Genomic DNA, 22,629 nt, shown 5'->3' on the forward strand with positions numbered 1-22,629 from the left:
ACTTGCTAAAGAAGTGCAGATGCTACCTTGTCAAAGAGGCTGCTTTCCTCAGGACATCCTCATCATCTAGTATTTTACTGTCACATCTCTGAACTCTTTTTTTTTTTCCCCACTCCTTTGCTTTCCGAAGTACAGCTTGGTTTAGATTTAATGAAGCTCTCAACTGGTTTCTTTCCCTTCTGCCTATTCTGTAAATTACATGTTAATTTCTACTATAGTAGAAAAAACTTTCTTTTTTTCATTGCAAATCAAGCTGTCATTTAGAACATATTGCCAGGGAACTTCCCCCCTCCAAAGCAATACTATAACTAACAACCATGTGTTGAATCATTCAGCATTTTAAAAAAAGTAAAGACAGTTGTGACAAGAACTCATCATGGTTTCATCCCAATGCCTGACTTGACTGAGAGCACCCAGACAAGTTCCTCAAGAATAGTCTTATTTGACTGGTTTTTTGGTTGGTTGGTTGGTTTTTTTTTGAAGAGCAACATCAAGATCAAGATGTTCTAGTGAAATTCAACTTGGACTGCCCAGTGCTCACTTGAAGCATAGGAAGTGCATGGCAAATGAGCAATTAAGTAGCTACAGTGCACACAAAGCAAAAATAGGCAGCAAGCATGACTAAGACTAAACTCTTTCATTAATCAATGGCATTGCACAAAACTAAAAGAGTGGAAGGTTTGTACTGCTTTGAATATTCCATTTCTCAAAGCCGTAAAGAAGCAGAAAAGTTGTTTTCTGTACTTCCCCCCCAAACCAGAAAAAGGAAAAAGAAACACAGTATGAACTCTATCCTACCTGAGCAACTGTCATCTAGTCAAGCAGCTTTGTTGAATTTGGTCATTTGAGAGGTTTGCAATACAAAGCTCTCTAGCTTTGCTCCACCTCCAGGAACTCACTGAGAAAGGAGACAGGCAGTATTTTCACTCTCGCATATATGCCATTTTGCACTACTGAAACATTTCTTCAAAAATTACTTCTATGAATCTAGCTAATGCAACATTTCAGTGGGTAAAATTTTTTACTAATGTCTGATGTCACAACCCATTTCGTTGGGCCCACCACAAAATATAATTAGAGAGTTTGAGTTTTGCCTGTCTTTACATACAGTGAATTTTAAAGAAAACATAAGTTAAGGATAAAACCCCCTCCCTGCTGGACTCCGTATGAAACAGCCAGAGCAGTGACTGCTCCCGCTCCCTCCGACAGCGCACTTGTGAAGCATGGAAGAGGCAGTTCATCACGAGCCAGATTATTTTTTAAAACATTTGGTTAATTTTTGAGGCATTTCACTTCAACTAACTTATTAATAACTTGAAAAAGGAGAGACACCAGTATGAGAAGGAGAACGGGCTGATTTTGCTGTTTCTAAAACCCAGTCCCAAGGTAGCACACTCGCTAGGGGGGATAGTTCCAGGAGTATAGCTGTCACCAGAATTTTTCTATTTGTTAAACAAAGACATACCATAACTCAAAGTGGACTGGAAATAGTGACAGTGGTCTTAAAAGAACAGCTAAAAGGTAAACACTTGCTATCTTTGTTGCCTACAAGACACATTCATAGTCACATGGGCTCTCCTTCCATTGCCAATCCACAGTAATTAATTCTGTTATTAAAAATAACAGAATATACATGAATTAAAAAATTCAGCCACATTTCAAGCAGCCTTGTTCTCAAGAGGAGTACACTGTAGGAGCCTGGAGCCTGCATGACCTAGCACTAACACTACTGCTGAATCACTGATCTTAGACCAGGAAATCCAAACAGAAAAGAGGCTCCCATTTCAGCTGTACCTTTCAGGCTGCAGGCTTTTCAGAAAAGAGCAGGTAAAAGCAATAAGCCCAGAGGCAACCACAACCCATAATAAGCTATCATGTCATTAGAAGCACAGCTTCCTATTAATGAAAAATATCCTTAATTTTAACAGAAAAGCAACCTCCAGACAGCCACAATCTCCACATACCTGATGATTTAGAAGGCAAAAGCAGCAACTAATTCTGTCAAATACACCCATTTACAGGATACACACAATCCTTTCTTCCTTTCCAAACTGTTAAATAAGAACATCCACACCACAGTGTCTTATTTCACACAACCAATAATAACCAGAAGACATTTCTTCTCATTTTTATGCATTCACCCTTATTACTTGTGAGTGCATTTGCGTGTATATGCAGAAACTGTATTTATAGGAAGTGTCGCCAGTATGCCAAATCAACCAAACTTGGTTAATACCAAGTGCTGTATTTTATTTATGTTTTTAAAAAGCAATCCAAAACCCAAGTCCACACTGGACATACCTTCAGGGAAAGACGGAAACTTGACCACTGAGTCAGGCTGCATTCAGCACATAGAACAAGTCACTGGAGAAGTACTTCTACTTAGTTTTCATTAATATGTAAAGATGGTCAGGAGAGGAAATTTAATGTTGTATTCCAAGGTTCTCTAGCCACTAACTACATAGGCATGCACTGACTTTGCACAGTGCAGCCTCAGCACTGATGACAGTCATAGCATCATTCCTAATGTATAAGTAAAAACAAAATAGTAGTAACTAATAGTAATTGTTCAGTATGTTGCATAACTAGGATTGATTACATTATAATGTGCATTACTTAATCACATACAAGAATACAAACACTAGCTAAATTGATGAATTCTATGAATTTCTGGACTCTTACAGCAATATAGAATCATTTAGGTTGGAAAAGACTTTTAAGATCATCGAGTCCAGCTGTTAACCCAGCACTGCCAAGCCCACCACTAACCCATGGCCCTAAGCCGCACATCTATATGTCTTCTAAATCCCTCCAGGTCTGGTGACTCCACTGCCTCCCTGGGCAGCCTGTGCCAGAGCCTGACAGCCCTTTCAGTGAAGAGATTCTTCCTAATACCCAGCCTAAACCTCCCCCTGTACAATTTGGGGCTGTTTCCTCTTGTCCTAGTGCTTGTTACTTGGGAGAAGAGACTGACCCTCCGGCTACAACCTTCTTTCAGGTAGTTGTAGAGAGCAAGAAAACAGAGAGCAAGCACCTCTCCTTATCTATAATTAGCTACTATCAAAATTATTTCATAAGCCAAAACACTTCAAAAAAGTGAAATCAAAAGCATGGAGTCTTCTTCATTGTTACAGGCTTCAGTAGAAAAATACCAGTTTCTCCAGTGCTCTACACTGGTAAGAGACCTTCCTTCAATTTAATCAGGCACGAAATGGCTTTCAGACTCTACAAGCCTACAGGCAGTGTTTTATAATAGTGAAGTTGATTAAAAACAAGATGCAAAACACAATGTATGCCTTGTAGTTAATCTTTCACAGTTCCAAGGTAACTTACTATTCCACCACAGTATTAAGCCCTGCATGACTCTTCCCATGAAGAGGCAGATCAGCTGCTGGGGCTGTAACTTTGCAATTCTAACATGTTTTCAAATTACTTTAGATTAACTCACTCTAAAGTGTGTAACTATCTAAAATATTTGGCAGTCACTTGACCTTCTTTCTCCCAAAAAGGATGTTACAAAGATCAGGAATTTGTCCTCTTCAACAGTTGATTTAATTTCTGAAAAGAGACAAAAACCCACGTGTTTTCCCATAATCCAGAAGTGCTGGCTAGGAACAACACGCAGAAATCTTAACGCTTCATTGCCTGTGGGATAGCATGAGTGTGTTAAAAACCTCAGGCCGTGCTGTTGTGTCTCTGGGCACGGACAAATTCTTTTCACTGTGAAGCAGTAAACACACACACAACCCTGTAAGTCAATCCTGTCCAAATCTACACCGGCATGAATCACGATGTATTTTCTGCTGTTCTCACAAGTTTATTTTTCAAAGCAGGGCATACTAATCCGCACACTTCCAAAGACAGAAGAGCCCACTCATCTGCCCCAGAGCTTCGCTCCTGTGCCTCCTTCATGTCACCCTTGCTGATGCACAGCCACAGTGGCGTTCCCCTGCCATCTTGGCACCCTCCATGTTCAAGGGGCAGACACCCACCACAGCAGAGTGCTGGGCTGCTGCTCCATGCGTGCGTCCCCTGGGCTGACAGGAAGAGATTGTCCCCGTTGCAGCCAGCACGGGCACCTCGGGAAATCCAGCCCCCACCCTGCTGCTGCAGCCTCCAGCCACCTCCCTGTGGGCTCATAAGGCTCCGGGCGGACACTCAGGTGTCACCACCTCTCAAGAGCAGGTAAGGGAGTTTTGGGGAAGAGAGTCTCCAACTACCGCAGGTAAGAACAGGATGAGGGAAGCAGGAGGAAGATTTAAGAGGAGACCAGCTGCTGTGAGACGCCTTCTCACAGTACAGGGAGGGCAATAGAAGTGCTAAGTGCAGAAGTCAGCCTCCCCTCCTTCCCCAGCCACACTACTGGGTGCACCAAGGGGTATCCTGCACCTATCAAGGAGGTCCTCAGCATGGCCCGCTGAGTTATTTCATCCTTTGCCACTTCTGCTGACATTGGTCTCGCTTACCACGGACCACCTAGCAGCCAGCACCCGCCTTCTTTACAGACTCAAATGATTTACTTTCACATGGGACATCAGCCCATTGCTGCGTGCTAACAGGTACACCATCACAAAAACAAACTTGAAAGAGATTTGTGATCTCATGGAAATTATTTATGGGAGAGGGAAACAATGGAGTGTTGGGGTCCGCATCCATGCCAAGAGAAGCACACACACACGGACAGGATTAGTTATCACTTTTTTTTAGGGATCCTGAACATACACTACACAGTAAAGAACTGTGTACAGTTCTAACACCTGTACATTTTCCTTATCCTCTTGCTTAGGTCAAACATTCAATGTTTCTCCTCAGCTGCCCCAAATAAGAATTTAATCATCTACTCCATACTGATCCTCAACAGAGCTGTTAACAGGATAGTTAACATACAACACACTCTCGACAGCTACATTAGAATGCCACCATCTGTAGCAACTTAAATCATACTTAAGATTCAAGCAGCATGAAATGTTAGTATCTCAGCAAGGTATGCCAGGTCCCTAAAACAAACAGAAAAATTACACTGGCACTTCAGCCAAAAAAAGAAAACTTCCTGAGAGCTTGCCAATGCAAGCTTATAATATATGATGCTGTTAGTCTCAACTTTTACTAAAGAACTGTTTAAAACAAAGTTAGAAACATAAATTTGGAATATGTTTTTCTCTCTCTGGTTTTATGGAAATCCTGTTGACTTGAGACCAATTTACTTAACTATTTAAGGGCCACATCAACAGAAGTCAGTTCAAAATTCACTCAGTTTTAACTTCATGCATTTTGAAGATAAAAGGTATTTTTACAATTTAACAATTCCTAAGCAACTTCTAGGAGTTCTTTTGAACTCAACATCTTAAATATTTACAAAAGTTCTATAAGAAGTACGGCCAAAGGAGATAACTACAGTGCTGGGGATTCAGCTGTGATGTTTCCAACATATTATTTAATGAATCAAGTGAACACTTAAAAAGATTCCCACTTCTCTCCGATTACTACTGTGAATTTGTGACAGCACTTCAATATTTATATAGTAAAGTTCCTCTAAATGAGCAGATTCAATATTCAAGCCACTAGCTTTGATTTTTTAAAAAGAAGTTGTAACATTTAAAGCTCTGGAAATAATGCAGAAATAAAATCCAGCCAATGAAATCTATCAAGTAAACCAAAAATCTGTAATTGTATGAGAAGGCCAAACTAAACAAGATCTAGAAAAAGCAAAGTTTGCACATAAAAATGTCAATTCGAGCATTAGTGTTTGCAGCAGAAATCTTGTTTTCTCCGTGCTTTAGTCCCACCTCTTCTCTAGAATTTGCTGCTCCTCTCTTACCTTAGTACTGCAGCAACTCAATGCCAGCTGCAGGAGTCTATGAGGTAGATGCTAACATTGTGAGCAAGCAGCAGCATTCCATAGTGCGACCCAGCAACACCAGTTACAGTACCACCCTGGATCTACCTCAGCAAGCATCGTGTCCAGCTACACTGATGTACCGGCTGCTGCTTTTGTTGCTTGTGGTCAGCATCAAAGCTGTTCTTCAAAACAGCAAGTTTGCAGAAAGAAAACCCAAAAGGTTCTTTTTACTGTATACTGCACACAGCTACCAAAGGAACGTTTGTTGCAAATTTCACAAAAAAAAATTAAAGCTGTTGCTGCTTTCATGTAGTTTCAAGCTAGATATGCAAGCTAATAAATAATATGTAAGCAACATTAAAGAAATACAGGAAAATTCACAAGGAGGCTCATTTATACACTAAGAAATCAGTCATTTCGATAAAAACTAAATTGGATACCACTAATTTCAAACTGATAAAAAACTTCTAAGTAGACTGGAGCAGTCGAAGTAAAGAATTTCCTCACACTTAGGCTTGAGACACCAAGAACGTCAAACTTGAATTAAGCTTTAAAGGGAGGCTAGGAAATGCTTTCCAGTTCATTTTGGCTTCAAGACCAGCTTCTACCTAGTTGCTACCCGATTTGGTTCTTTAAGCCATTCCACAGCAAGCCTAGACTTGGAGAAAAGCTATTCTTCCAGAACAAAGGCTTGAGAATGTACGAAGTGACTGTAGTTGTATCTTTCCCTTAGACCATTTAAAACCATTTTTCTTGTTTGACAAGTGCTGTTTTGGCAAAGAACAGTGCAAACTATGGCCTGCACACCTCATCTTTTGATACACAGGTGAACATGAAAGCAATCATATGAAGACTGCCTCATGTGCTAGAAAAACTTCTCTTTTCCCTCTCAGGTCCCCACTTTAAAATTCAGGTGGTTCAGGGCTCAACTGGAGTAGAAAACCTAGGCTTGCCAGAGCCTAACAGAAGAGCACCAAGTCAGTGCAGTTCACTCTGAACTCTTTCCTACATTAGCACTTGCTGCTAGCCTTCCCGTGGCGTAGGCTGAATGGGAGAAAATGCTTTTATTGCCTTTCTCTCTAAAAAGGCCCTATCTTTAGGAACTGCAACAGCGGCACCTGGATATGTGTGAGACCAAGACAATTCACAGTCTGGCTACCAAGTCAGACTTTGATGCCTGGCACCTGAGAGACCAGTACTGAAAGCCAGCAGGGAAAACAGAGCTTCCTCAAAACAGGAGAGAGTGTACTGCTGGCTCCTGGTCTTTCCTGCATTACGCAGGGCGTACAGGGAGACAACTGGGAGTCATTTTATGTACTGCCAAACCCTGCTGAGCTTTGAGCTGCTCCTTGCATGCTTGCAGAGCGAAGGCAGACAGTGAACTCGGGAACGGCTGCCAGTGGTGGGAGAGGGTGTGAACAGCCACCGCTGTGATTAATGGCTTTCTTGCCAACACATAGTCCATAATTTGCATTGCTTGTAATCAGGTAACAGAATCTCTCACATTTATGAACAATCAATTATGAAGTTTCTTTGCTCTGCTAAGTTTATTCTGTTTAAACACATAAAACAGTCAATGCAGAACACCTACCTGGCTCCGAAGATGTCTTTTTTCGCTAGATCAATGCCAGAAACCACCTTTACCCTGAGGATACGAGACTCCTCCTGTTAATAAAAAAGAAAACAGGTTTAATGTTTATTCTGTAATTATTTTGAAGATCAACAGTTTGCAAAAGGTTAAGCAATAAAAAAACTCTCAGGCTTTAGACAGCAGGAGCCTTCCTTAGGTAGGATTTTGAAAATAAAAACCTCTTGGAAGGAGGTATACACGTTTTATACTCTGTTACAGAACAGTTCAAGTCCAAACATGAAGAGCATCCAACTCCAGTCAGAGTGGTTAAGAGTTAAATAAAAGCAGAGTAAGAGCTGGTAACAGTAATAACATCATAGTAATAGTAATGTAACAATAATAGTAATAAAAGTAGAAGACAATTTGCTGAACAGGTCCATTTTGCATCCTAAATGATCCATATTCCACAGAAATTCATTCTGCTTAGACTCTAAAGCTGTCTCTTCACACACAAGGGAAAACACTCATAACACTTCTGCCCCGAAATACCAGTGCATCTTGGTCAGAGAGATGTCTGCAGTTTAAAAAAAAAGGATGCAAGGTTAAAAATAAATCTGTGAAGTCACATTCTTTAAACCTTTCTCACCACCTTGGTATATACAACTTCCAATGACTCATTCCAATTTCTGAAGATGTGTATTACTAGGACTCAATCTAATGCTCAGTTTATCACTTCATTATGTTAAGCTCCTGAGGAACACTGGTATAAATGTTATTTTTTACTTTTTTTTTCCCCCACCCTGTTTGACCAGTTTATTTTTGCTACACAAAGAAGCCACCAAAATTATATCTGGAAAGGATTCTACAGAAACAGGTTTTGCAGTCACCTGTATCAGTTACACCTTTTTCTCCTCAGATAAGCCTTCCACAACTGCAAGATCGAAGATTCAATTACGGTAATTTGAGACTCCATTCCTTGAAGCTTGTTCAGAAAACAATAACATTTTCCCACAGGTTTATGCTGGCATGACTGCACTATGCCTGGTCTATCTGCTTTAGATAGCTAGAAGCAAGACACAGATTCATTAGCTGGATCTGAGATTTTTGAGATTACCAGGAAGGCCAGAAACCCCCCAGAAGCAAAGCCGTACCTGACCAGCCTAATACCATTCCCCTAGAAGGCATCTGAAACAGATTACTTCAGAGAATGAAAAACAAAAGTTTCATTGAACCTGCCTGCAGGATGAGTTTCACCCTGACACACATCTTGCCATAGTAACTGTGCTACATTAAAACAAAAGCTTGAGGATTTAAATCCTTTCAGAAAATCTGTTTGTTGGTATTCTTTCCAGCAGCACTTAACACTGTCCAAAGCAGTTTCTAATTAAGAAAACAGAACTCCTTCCAAAAGGAGCCTAAAGCTTACCAGAAAGGTGAACAAAACAGTATATGAAAAAGAACAATTCAATGGACTTATCTTAGTGGATATTGAGTACTTCTGTTTGGTTTTTTTTTTTAATGTGTCAACTTTTTTCTATCTGTTAATGTCAATATAACATGTCTGGTCCTCTAGAGCAGTTTTAATAGACAAAAGGCAACGAACTTGCAAATTCTGATCATGAAAACACTTTCATTAAGAGAAAATAGGATAGCAAGGGGGGGGGGGGGGGGGGGGGGGGGCGGAAAGTCAGAAACGCAGACTATTCTGACCTTACTGAAGGAGAACCGGAGGTTAAGAAGTTGTAATACTAAGTACAAAGGGGCAGAAGGAGGGATTTCTGACAGTTACTGTATTATCAATGCTACTCAGATTTCCTCCTACAAAGGCCCACATAAATTTTGCTATAGCAGCATCTTATTTCTGCACTAAAATTACCTCTGCATAGGAACTGAATAAAAAAAAAAAATAAGAAAAAAAAAATATCACAGAGCAGGAGGAAGGATCCCTAATTCAGGTTTTGTATGACACAAAAGATGATGCTCCAGACTACCTAAATAGATAAGAGTCTCATATTTGAAGTTTCACTTCAGACTTTAAGTACACCAGAAGATATGATGCTGTTCCCTCCCTGCATGTAGGCCCCCAGCCTCTGCCAAATACTCAGTTTTACCAAACAGAAACAGTGCTTTCGCAAATGTTTGTTCAAATTTTCCTATGCATGAAACATACATAATATTTTAAAAAATAATTAAAAGAACCTCAATTAGTAACAAGGCCTTACCCACCTACCCTCAATGTTTTCCCTTCAGTTAGTAAGACACTTACTTTGATAACATCAATTGTATACAAGGAGCAAGGTGATTTTGGATGATGGAAAAATCTTTGGCAGAAGATGATACTTTATATATAGTACTCTGAGCCATACGAGTAGCTGTTCAGGCAGCTTGTCTGTAAAATAATTCTCTTGTAATGAACTGAGCTTTTCTTATCTGTACCGTTTTTTCTAAAAGCACTCACAAAAGCAGCGTAACAACACAGCTACATTCATGTGCACACAGACGCATAAAAAGCATAATAAAAGCATATTCCAGCTCATGAGACTACACAAAGCCTCAAATTATATAGATGAAGGGTTCCCAAATTAAGCACGTTTAAGCATCACCACAGGTAGCAGCGGGGTACCAGCAGCAGCTCCCAGCTCTCCTGGCTGACACCTTGATTTTGTACTGCCTAATCTCCACCTCCTTAGCCGGGAATGGTGCCGGGGGCAAACAGCACGACTGAAGGGCAGAAAAACTTAAGAATTTCATATTTTTATGCTTTCTCCTTATGTCCCACTTTCCTCATTTATCTCCAAGTATGCTGTGTCTAGGTAAAGAAAGGAGTTAAAGTTTTCACAGCAATAGGGAGGTAATCTCACTTCACCGTCCACCAAAAAATCAGGTAAAGGATTGCTTGCCTAGCCACAGCCAGAGACCTGAAACAGAGCATCAGTTACCTGACACCGGTTTCCACCCACCCTCTTCTGAAAAGACTGTATAAGAAGAGAAAAATAGGATTTTGGTTGGTTTTTTCTTCTAAACCCAAAGCACGACAAAGGGTAGCCAAGACAAGATCACTCAACATGGAAAAATTCTGAGTGAGAAGACCCAGGATCCAAACCCCAAATAAAGGGATCCCTTTCTAGCTTTGAGTGCAAGGTAATCTTTAGTTAAGTAGCATTTACGCTTGTTGAGATTAAGGATGTGTTTATTTCTTTCAGTAGAAAGTGCCAATTTTAACACCTCTCCCTCCAGTTTATTCCATTCCCACACAGGTTTTTCTGCACCCAGGTCAACACCTTGAGCCAGTGGAGCCCACAAACAACATGCCAATGAAACTGAAGATGGGAGGAGGAAGAAATGGACAGCCAGAGATGACGCGAAGATGGACGCAGTTGCTTAAAAGCCAGCACTGCTGTGCGAAGATGTATGTGGCACCAAGACCAGAAATTCAAGGCTTCAGTCTACAACACCCACGAATATTCTGCTAGGCTTAGAAAATGCTGACATGGCTTTTATTTTTACTCCAAATACAAAGATTTCCAGGGTGCAGGAGAATGTCTCCACTGAGTTCTGTGTCACCTGGACACATCCTCTGGATTAAATAAAAATAAAGAAAGGCAAAGACTTAACCACTCCAGAAATAGCTAACTATAAACCAAAACTACTTGCTAGTAAAGCTAGTACCTCTTATAAAGTTTGGGCTCATTACTCACCCTTTGCACAGGGCGACTGATGCCTCTGAAAAGTAATTACTGACCTGAGACAGTAATCCAGCAGAGCCAAGCCCAGTGCCACCTTAAGTACCTACATGTATGTCCACCAGCACCCAGTGCACAGTCTGAGCTGGCTGCATTTAGTAGGCAGGGAAAACCCCAGAGACAAGCAGAGAATGGAGTAAGGAAAGAAAGTGGGAGGATTAAGAAGTGATGTGATGCAAAACGATGGTTCCTGCTGGGGTCCCATGCATGTGAGACAGGGTCCACAGTGAGGTTGAAGGATACCTGGAGAGACATAAGGTGGGAGTCCTAATTCGCAAAATGAGTAAATGAACAAGAACATGCAGAGCAGGGTAACAAGGCTGGTCAGAAGAGAGACATTCACGAGCACAGCTCTGTATCAGACTTGTATCAGGAAACTAGACATACAAACCACAGAAGCAGAGCTCCCCAGCGAGGGACACAAGTGTTCATGCTCGCTTGGTGTGCTGATCACAGACTGACCTCCAACAAGGCCTCCAAGACCAGCACAGCTGAACCATCATACATATTCTCCCTTGAGCATCAGACACAGAGTGAAAAGGGATCCTAGACAGGTCCCTGACCACAGCAAAATTATTTTTTTTGTTGGACTTAAAAAAGGCACTTGCTTAACTAGCCTGTGCATATCTTAAAAAAAGAAACATGACATAAGGCAATACTGTAATCATGAGTTCTTTACAGATAAATAGCTTTAGGCGCCATGTGAACTGACATGCCACTGAGCAGAAAGACAACCTTAACCTGTCTAGACAACAACCTGATACACACAAATCCAATAGAACAGAGTTTATTGGCAGTTAAGTATCTTGACTGAAAGACTTTCATGAGTAATCAATCTTATCTAACACATCCCCATAGAGTGGTTTTCCCAATACAAACAAACTTCCATTTTCTGGCAACTGTACCTAACACCCCTTTGAGTCAGTAAAAAGTGGGAAGGGGCAACCGCTTACCACCCCGCAAGGTGGCCAGGCTTCAGGACACAATCTTGGGCTACTCCTCCCTCCCTGCCTCCCTCCCCGCACACCCAAGAAGCCAGAACCCACCCTCACTCACTCAACACCCCACCCCATCTTTCCAATGGCAGCCACATCTTCCTTCTTGCAACATCACAGGCATCAGGAAGCAACAATGTGCAAGTGGGGTTTGGTAAGGGGAAGACCAGGCCAGGAAAGCTGAAACCACCTGGCAGAAACACTACCCTCACTGGAAGACTTCAGCTGTTTAGAAGCCCCTTGCTGCTTGAGGCACCGTTCCCAGCACAGTCTAAGAAAGAGGCAGCAGCACACAAGACCACTCTAGAAACAGTTCATGGTCCGCAGTCCACACTGGCCCACCCTAACCTACCCAAAATGAGTTAATACTTGGTGTTCCAAGGTCACTGTTCAACGCTGCACATTTTCACAGCTTCACTCCATGTCAACAGGATGCAACCTTTACACTGGCTGCATAGCCATACCATTTCCAACAGCATCTGCACTAAAATGCAAAAGGGAATATGGGAATATTTGAAATCAACAGTATCTGTTTTCCTCTACCCACTTTCCCAACATCATGGATGGGAGCTTTTGACCTGGATTCCTTCCTCTTAATTTTATTTAGTAATCACAGAGAACTGGTGTTTAGATGATTTAAATGCTGTGACACTGACAGTGGTTAATAGCAGCAAATTATCATCTGCATCCATCTTTAAATCACTTTTTGTAATCTTGCTGCATGGATATATAAAAGGTGCTCTTCTGGTTCTGTTCACAGTTGAAATACATCAAAAAGAAATACTCATCTGGTGGCAAGACTAAACTGTATCTACCTTCTGTGTAACTCCTGGACTGCCTGAAACAACTGGTATTAGCCACTGACAAACAGCAAACCAGACGAGATGGACATTAACTGCAATTTTTGTATTGCACTGAATTCCGTTTGTTTTGAAAAGCAGATAGCCTAAACTTCTTTTTGAAATACACTGTTTGAAAAGGAAGTCAACCTTGCCCCACAGAGGAATTTTTATGTCGTTTTAAAACCTTGCCTGTAGCATACTAAGCCTGGAAGGGTCTCCTTAAAATGCCATGTGCTGCCACTCCCCAGTCTGCTCGAGAGCTGCAGTTGAGCAACTTGACAGCTCCTGACTCCAGAGGCCAGGGCACGCTCCTCCACAGCACTGACACCAGCTCTGGCACAGCCTGAGGTATGACCCTGAAACTGCATTCCTCCCTCGCTCGGTTTCTTTCAACTACAATGCAGAACATGTCTCGGAATTTAAAACTATGCTGCTCACAGTACTCTGACTAAAAAATTTTGCAATGCTCTGCTAGGAATCCAAAGTTGTGCATGCACATCGGGATGGCTGTCTTTGCTGGCTCTTAGCAGTTAACCAGTAAAATGCTAACATTTATGAAGCCTCACTTGTCAAAGTTATTTATGCCTATACTTCTTCTGCCCTCACCCCTCTAACCTCAGCCTACCTCGCCCACTGCAGGAGGGGTGCCATAAAGTGCTCAGTTAGGCATTAACATTGAGTTCTACTGCTAATCACGTTCATACTTATTTCTGCTTTGTCCAATGATTAACATCAAGTTTATGTATTCTTGCCTCCCTGAAAAGTGTCAGAGGTTACATAGTTTTCTTCTTTGCTGAAGGATAACCTTTACAATGATTGTGTCTTCTCATCTGTAATTCACTCTGCCATTTTAGAAGACTTAGCCGGTTTAGGTGGAAGCAAGCTATGAAGCTGAAAGCCCATTGTGCAGCAAAAAATAAACTTCACCAACAATGAACAAATGCCAGGTCACCTCAGGAAACAGGCAAGAGAATGCAGATGCATTTACAGACTTACAAGACTTTTGTATGTGTATTTATATGTACCACTCACATCATTTTTAAACGAATACCACATGCACTTCCTTCAGGTGCTCTGAAGAGCACAGTCATTTCTAACACCTATTAAAGCATTCACATAAAGAAAACTTATTAAAAAGTCCTCCTGCCCTGGGATTAACAAAATACCCTGGAGCTGGGACGTTTAGGGAAGAGTTACAGCAACAACAGGGAGAGAATGTGGACACACAGTGCCCTGAGCTGTGTGCTTCTTCCCCACTGACGAGGATGTAACACCATCCCTCAGCTTCGCCCCTGAAGAGAATAATACAGGAGAGGTAGCTTAGTCCACACAAGCCAAACCAAAATGGATATGCTCTAAAACCCAACCCAAACAAGTTTTGGAATGCACATCTCTATGTTCTAAATACACATAAAAAGAAATCAGCAATATGCGGTCTGGAGTAAGAAGGAGAGCTGTAGACTTCAACTTCCTATAGGGCAGAAAATCCCATGATATGTTTAGAGTATGCATTAAGAGAACAGCACTGAAATAACAATCAATATGTGTATAAAATTAGAAGCTTGGCTTTTTAAAATGAACAGACAAGTGTGAAAGGCGCAACATTTGGATCAATGCAAAACCAATACTTGAACAGATGCCATGCAAACCAGAGAAGATTAAACATTTAACATGTTCTTCCACAGCTACCTTATAAAAGCTATATAAAACCATCTCTAAGTCAAATCCCTCAAGATGGACAAATTTCCTTTCACGTTTTCCAAGTCGCACCGAACCCCAGCCAGCCTTTGTCACCCCACGTCGGGACACCCGATCCTGGCTGTCGCCCAGGCATCACGCCACGGTCCCAGCACCGGCACCGAGTGCCGAACTTACCGAGCACTGCCCAGCTGCTTCAGCAGCAGAGCCCAGGCAGGGCCGCGTCCCCAGGAGCGTGCCACAGGCACCACCGTGGCTCGGGGGCACCACTACGGTTCAGGGGCACCGCTGTGGTTCAGGGACACTGGCCACCACTGCCCCGGCGGAAGTCTGGCTGACGGAGGCAATAAATGTCCATCACCAAGGCAACGAGGTGAAAGGACAGCAATCTAGGATTTCACCTGAAGAAAGCTTAACATGAACAGCAGCGGGGGAGTGTTGGTTTGGTTTTGGTTTGTGGGGCTGTTTTTTTTCTCTATGTGTAGAGACACTTTTGATTTCAAACCAAGATAGGCATCGGCAAGGTAAATTTCCACTGATTCTAAGGAGAGAAACCAGATTATACAGGAAAGTTACCTGCATGCAGAGACTCTGTGAATCCAGTTTCACCCGCTGTGTACCTCATCTCTGTTTTTATTGTACCTGAAAGTTTGCAAAACATAACAAAATAGAAAAGACAACATATCTTTAACTCAATATTCTGCTTGCAAAACATGTCAGAATGGAAAAGACAACAAATCTTTAACCCAAGGTTTTAACTGTTGGCACTTTTGTTATCCTGAATTTAAAAAGAACACACAACATGCAGAGCCCCTGGTGTGCTGGACATGTGAAAACATATGGTCACCCAAACAAGCTGCTCTTCCATTCTCCCTATTACTGTGAAAAATCAATCACACTTTCATTTGTGTGGTTTTGCACTTTCAAAACAGAGTATTTGTCATCTACTTAAAAAAAGAAGGGCAAAAGGTTTTTGACAAGACGACTAACATTAGGCTACTAAATCTTTTAGCAACTGAAAACATGGATGACCAAGTTAGATTGCAGAAGAGTCATGCTGATTCTTACTTTGATTTGTTGCTGGATTAAACCAACCCACATTACGGCTGAGTGGAAAAAAACTCATACTCTAGGAAGCTATTCCACATCAACCCCTTACACAGAGTGCTACCAGATCAGATTATCCCGTTCTGACATACAGGCACCTACCCAACACTAAACAACATGACGCAGCCTCCAAGGGAGGCCCAAAGCAGGATGCATGGCCAGCAGCCTGCTGCCGTCACCCCAGAGTGAAACTGGCCACCCGTGCACCGACCGAGCCGAGGAAAGCTTGCACTCCTGCACTGCCATCACGCTGCTACTCGGAAGTGAGAAGTCAGTCACCATACTAACGCCACTACCCGTGCCACCTCCCAACGGCACAGGCAGCTGGAACAGGAAGAACTCAGTTCTCTTTCTGGAGATACAGGGAGAGGAGGGGTATCCAACAGCTCAACCTCTGGGGACATCACAGTGACCTTCTGAAGGCCACAGCAAAAGTACCTGCTGAGTCTCAGTATAATTCTTGTGATATCTTAATAATCTTGAAATTTGTCAGTGGCAATTTTGCAAACAGTCTTTGATAAAATCTCAGCTCTGCAATGAAAACAAAAACATGCGCTAAGGGTATGAACTGCATCTCCAGTCTCCTCTGTGAAGTTCAGCACAGGAAAACAGTCAGAGTAAAGGTCGCTGGGTTACAGCCACCTACTTACCTGGCTCAAGCACGGACATCAAAATCTCCTTTCAGGTAGCTTCAACACAAGCAACCTGGTAACGTTGCTCAGATCTTCCTCCCTCCAAGTGTTGATCCCAGTCCTCCTCATGAACTCCCACACTACAACAAATTGTGCCTTTTCTGCGGAATTCTCAACCCCTGCTGCATGATGCAATGTATTTCAAAAAACCCACAAAACAAAACACATTACTTTGTCTAAAGCCGATCTCATAGCAAGTAAACCTAGAAGCTCCTGGAGGCAAGACTACCATGTAATTTGGACAACAGAGATCTCCCTGGCTACACAGAGCCAGCCAGCTGCCCCAAGCACGCCTCCAGGCCAAGGCGAGGGCTGCCTGTGCAGCACAGTGGTGAAATCCAAGATGAACCCAAGTTCTGAGGAAATCAGCTCTGCAGCTGAGCAAAACCTAGCTTCTCGTACTCACATGATGATGCCCCGAGCACAGGAGGACCAGCTTGCCTTAATGCTAGAGCAAGCGTGTATCCATCAGCTCGCTGCGCTGCAGCTGGAGCAGCAGCAGCTCCAAGCATGCTCCTTCTGCAGTGAGTCTGAGGGGCTGGCAGGAAAGACAAGGGCTTTAACCTCACAGGGTGGTCACACGAAGCCAAGCTCCTCCAGGCCACATTAGGCTAAGCTTAAAAGGCTCTGATTATCCCACAATGCTACAAAATCTATGGAATTGCATTTTACTGGCTATCTTACTAATGCACACCAGAGCATTCACATCAACAGACCAAGCAAACAACTAGTAAGCATTCGAAGAACTGAAGAGTTTGGAGAGCTGTGGGAATCAATCTCACATGACAGAAAAATACTAAATGTTTTACAATAATGATTCAAGTCCCACTTCTAGGACTTCAGACCTCTAGGAATAGGTACCATATTCCTGTTTTCCTTGGCCAGACTAACACAGCTTGGGAGGAAAAACAGCAGGCAAAATTTCAGAAAGGCACATGTTTGCCTTAGAGGAACAGTACCGCCATGCTGCTCTTACACGGGGACAAAACTGCACACAAAACTGAAGTGAGCGAGTTAAAAACATGCACATCAGGAGTAGTACACAGAGTTCAAAGGTCCATGCATATCAGCAACAGGGTTAGCAACCAGGACTCAAAACTCCCAGCCCTACGTTGAAAGCACATTATGAAGAAACAGGCTCAAATCACAGTACTGACCTCAAGAAAATGCGTCTGCAAGGTATTTTTACTGCATGTTTAAAAAAAAAAACCGTGTTCCAGGTGAATTGTGACCTATTTTTATAAAAATCCGTTGAACTCCATGCAGCTAGATATACTTGAGCAATGTGAGCAAGCATGTTGAACCAGGTCACCACCTGTGGTCTTTAGAAATACCTAAGAGAATGCAAAAGAACTTTCAATTAATGGACTTCTTGTACTACACAAGACTCTATTCTCCTTATTTAACACTTAGACCTATTTATATCACTCACTGAAGGAATTCATCTAATTGGCACGTAGTTTGCTGCATAACCTAATTCATTAAACTCTCCAGTAGTCTTATGCAGATGTCTTCTAGACCCAGCTGTGCCAGTCAAGAAAAAAATTCTTACCCAGCAGCTTGCTTTCTGGTCTTTAACACTGCCAGAGGTTCCCATCTCCTCCCTTCCCGCTGACAGCAGAGACCACAAGAACTGAAGGAAGTCAGGTTAGTTCCACTGGCCTCACTGCCTTGGACAGCCTCAAGCTCACACGCACTCGGAACGGTGGCTGGGAAGGAGTCGCGACCTCTGCCAAAGTGACTTTCCCCTTCACTTGCTCCTGCTCTGCGCTCAGACTCGGTGATTACTTGGATTTCCATCTTCTTGGCTCTTCCACCTAAATAGGCAGCCACTGGCCTGAATACCTACTCCTCCTACAAATACTACCCAAAGAACTACCCCTGAGAAGCTTGCAACATAACAAGTTTGCCATAAGAAGCACAACAATCACTCGGGTCTGCTTAACTTAGCACCATTTTGTGGCAAGTATCTCAAAGGAAAGAAAAAAATAATGTAGCATGAGAAAAGACAGTACATTTGCTGAATCACCTGTATGCGTCACAGATTTATGGTATAAGAAATTATCTTAATGAAGGAAACTTCAATCTGCTTTTCTCTGGGCAAGCCAAGAGAAGTATGTAATCTTGGGTGGTAGCAAAGAAACAGGAAAAGCATTTGTTACACGTTGCTGTTAGGAAGACAAAGCTTTCACTAGGAGTTACTGGTGCATTTGCAGAAGTCTGTGACCTGAAAGTGACCCTCTTACATGGACTTAAGTTTTAAAAGGAAAATAGTAACAAAATCAACACCCAACCTTGATCTTGCACCAGAGATCAGCATCAAGATCTTCTGCATCCAAACTGAACGTTTATTGCAAGTTTAAACACAAAATGCATAAATGAAAACCTGAAGTAACCTCTTTTCCTTCCCTTAGGAGATACAGAAATTCAGTCGATTCATTAAAACCTCAAGCTTTTATTTAAACAAACATCTAACTTCCTAGCATTCAAAAATAGCTCTTCCAGTATGAACTACCATAAAATAAAGAAATAATGTTTTTACATGTGGCATGACTACACTACGCTGGCCCCGCTGCTCCTAAAAGCTTTGCCAATCAGAGTGAAACAAGACCAGCTGGTTTAATTTCAGATATTCATTCAATGGGCAGACAGATCTATTACTTTCCAGCACACAGAAGAAAGCAGTACTTCAAGACTTACAAGTCAAAAGAGAAACACACAAAAAACCAATTTCCCCAGTGTATGCCTAACAATTTTGGCTAGTAATGAAGAACCATCTAAATTCCCAATTAAGGGCCTGCGGTAAGAAGCCACAGGAGGATACAACAGACTTGTTTTCAAAGCATCTTTTCTAGCGTGACAATTAGGTTTTTATCTTTCACTAAGCCAACCTCTGAAAGAATTAAACTTTTATTAAAAAAAATCCAAAATTAAATATCTTAAAGTTGCAGGTTTTGATATAATGAAATCCACCAGGCCTTTAAAATTCATACTTTTTTGAAGTGAAACCCTGTGAATTACACTTAGCATAATCCTCTTAATCTTTCCTGTGCAAAGCACCACACAAATCCAGGTTTAACTGTATTTCAGACTACCACTTCTCATAAAAATCCACTGATTTGTCAGAAAGCCTCCACGAGTAAGCAGTGTGTAAGACCTCAAAGAGAATCACAGAAGGGATGCAGCTGGACTGACCTCGAGCTGATCTCTCCGACCCCACAGCTCACAGCCAGGCAGCCCCAACAGCTGCTGCACACCATACCCTGTGCACGTGCACATCTCCAGGGATGGGACTCCACCACCTTGTCGGCAACACACTGCCCCACACAGCCCGGGCAGGCATGCTGCTGGCTCCTACTCAATGTGCCATCCTCCAGGACCTCAAGGGCCTTCTCCACAGAGCTGCTCTGCAGCTCGCCAGGAGCCATCCTCTCCTGCAGCATGGGGCTATTCCTGCCCAGCTGCAGCACGTGCATTTCATTTGCAGAACTTCACGATATTCCTGCTGGCACAGCTGTTTCTCCAGCTTGTCTGGGTCCCTCTGAACAGCAGCACAACCCTCCAGTGCACCAACCTCTCCTCCCAGTTTGTATCACCTCCACCTCAAAGTTTGCAGACAAAGAACAAATTAGACTGGGGCAGTGCTTTTAAATTTAAAGAATAACAATAATACTACAAATGACAAGTTGGAGATCATTAGGAAACAGATAAAAACAGAATTCCCAGAAAAACAGCTTCAAAACAACTGTAGTCAGGAATCAGGCAGGTAGGAGAGCAGGTTTAAAACCGCTGTGGTTAAGAATCAGGCAGGTAGGAAAACATTAAGCTCAGATTTTATTTGTAGGCAATGACGTGCAGGGCTTGAAGGAGATACAAGCTAACCTGCTGGACAAAGGGCAACTTGTACCTGCAGGCAACCGAGAGCCATTCTGGAAAAGGACAGCTCTTGCTGCTGCTGGGAACACTTACCCAGGTAGCTGTTGCTGTGCTTTGTTACTCCTCATGGTTTGCAAAAGCTTTCCACATCACCCAGAATGGCACCAGTGCTCCCTGGTAACACTACTGTTAAGTGTTTAAACTGAATTTTAATACACACAGTATCCTCACATCACTACTATTGCTACTGTTGCAAGAGTCAAAACCACACTGAAGTTCACCAGATTGATGAATTTAGGAAGATTTATGTATTGCAAACCATCCCAGGAAAAGCACACAGTAAGAATAAGGTCTGTCTGAGCATTCACAAGTATCACTGTGTTTACGTCCAAGGAAAAAAAAAAAAGAAAATTCTCAGCAGGTTTCTTCTGTAAGTAGCTATTACACAAGAGAACGACTGTCTCAGGATGTACCTCAGCAACAGAAACTCCTCCTGCATTTTAGGACTATTTCAGATAAGGCCAGATGGAGCGAGTGTTACGGACCCTCTGCTCGCAGAGCCAGGGGATGCCCCAAGTAGCACTGCATGACCGCAAGGCATCGGACCCTAAGATTAACTAGAACAAGTATGATTTCAATGCTGCTGCTCCAGGTTCGGCACACGTTCATCCACTAACTGTCTGACAGTGGGTGGTAAGTCTTTATGTCTAATATGTATATATATAGGTACACCTATACGTATCTGTGTCTGCATATACGTCTCTCCAGACACACAATGCCGTGCCTGTACCTGCAGACCACACAGCACCAGGAGATGCTCCCAGGCAGTGGGGCTCTGCCACCTGCCCTGGCACTACGCATGCTCCCAAACGGTGTCTGAGCATAGCTCAGGAGGCAGCACGGGATGGGAACGATGCCCAGCACAGTCTGCACGTGGCAGCCTCCTTGGACAGCAGCAACTTCAACAGCACACACACACAGACCCTTCCATGCCCACGGGCCCCAGTGTAACAGCATGGCCTCAAATCTGCCAGCACACACACAGGCAATGACTCCTACGTGCAATCATGTATGTATACAACAATAATCAGCTGTAAAGAGGCGGGAGTTTCCTATGCATACAAGAATAAATCATTATATATACAAAAATCCAAGGAATTACCATATCAAAGTGTGTGTTATCTTGCTTTCCATGACCAAAATTTTAATTCTTTTTGGCATTTGACCAGACTTAAGACTTACGCACTTTGTTTGCAATACAAACATGACTGTAACAAAAAAAAAAACCAGTTCAGAAGTGGGAATGTAGTTTTACCAGTCAAAAGAAGATCATTGATGTGCTTATGAAACATTTACAATTTTGTTAGATGCTTAGAGGTAGGGTTTGGTTTGTGGGGTTTGGTTTCTTGTTGTTTATTTGTCTGGGTTTGTTTGGTTTTTTCTTATATATAATTATTACTTATAGAATTAGTTTTTCACAGTGGAACAGCAGTATGAGAATATCTCTAGAAGATGCTCCTCCCCCACAGAGGAAACAAATCCACTTTCTGATGAGCATTTGTTCATTTCCTAGGAAAGGAGGAAGATGTTCATGAGCAGAATAAAACTTGAACTCACCTACATTTCTGTGAAGGCCACACAATCCTAATACAACTGATGCACACACACCCCACCCCAAATTCAACAGCACTGTCAGTTTAATTAACTGATGATCTGAAACACTGCAGGAGCAGGAGAGCTTTGACCAGAACTGGAGTGGTACCTACAGCCCAAGACCCAGCCCACACCTGTTGAAGTAGACCAAAACATTACTAGAAGCACACCGAGCAGAGCTGCTGTATTTCTGCAGCGCCCAGAGACCTCGCTGGGGCACAGGCCTCATTTCCCCCTTAGCACTGCCAAACAGAGCAGCATCTGAGTTTGCCAGCAGTGTGTCCAAGCACACACAAGACAGGTGAGACACACGGCAGAGGGGAGCAGGTACCTCCAGCTGCTTGGTGCTGCTCATCCTGACCAGCTATTAGCACTGCCGAACTAACAGAGGAGCCCTGTCCTCAGCTGCACATGTGACACTACCCAGGCTTGGGCACTTGGATCACACACAGACTCGCCCCAAGGAACCTTTGCACACAGCAGAACTGAGTGGCAGGCAGATGTGCTGTGGGTATCGGCTGGTGAGAAGTGTGCATTTCCTGGCAGAAACGGATGAAATGCCTTCCTCTACACCACAACATGAGAACATTTCCTCAGAAACTCATTTGTGAGTA

The 22,629-nt window shown here is 42.7% G+C and overlaps 1 protein-coding gene across 4 annotated transcripts in view; it reads right to left on the reverse strand.

Annotated features, from left to right (window-relative positions):
• The window catches only part of NEDD4L (NEDD4 like E3 ubiquitin protein ligase), a 180,093-nt gene that overhangs the window by 134,396 nt on the left and 23,068 nt on the right, over positions 1-22,629 (reverse strand). For 3 of the 4 annotated variants that reach the window (XM_055698516.1, XM_055698520.1, XM_055698518.1), the window contains exon 2: positions 7,431-7,504. In XM_055698516.1, the coding sequence (XP_055554491.1) occupies positions 7,431-7,504 (74 nt within the window). Of the gene's footprint in view, positions 1-7,430; positions 7,505-15,263; positions 15,330-22,629 lie in introns of those variants that run through there. The other variant, XM_027803635.2, reaches the window with a different exon arrangement.

The sequence above is a fragment of the Falco cherrug genome, chromosome Z (assembly GCF_023634085.1).
Source record: "Falco cherrug isolate bFalChe1 chromosome Z, bFalChe1.pri, whole genome shotgun sequence".
NCBI lineage: Eukaryota > Metazoa > Chordata > Aves > Falconiformes > Falconidae > Falco > Falco cherrug.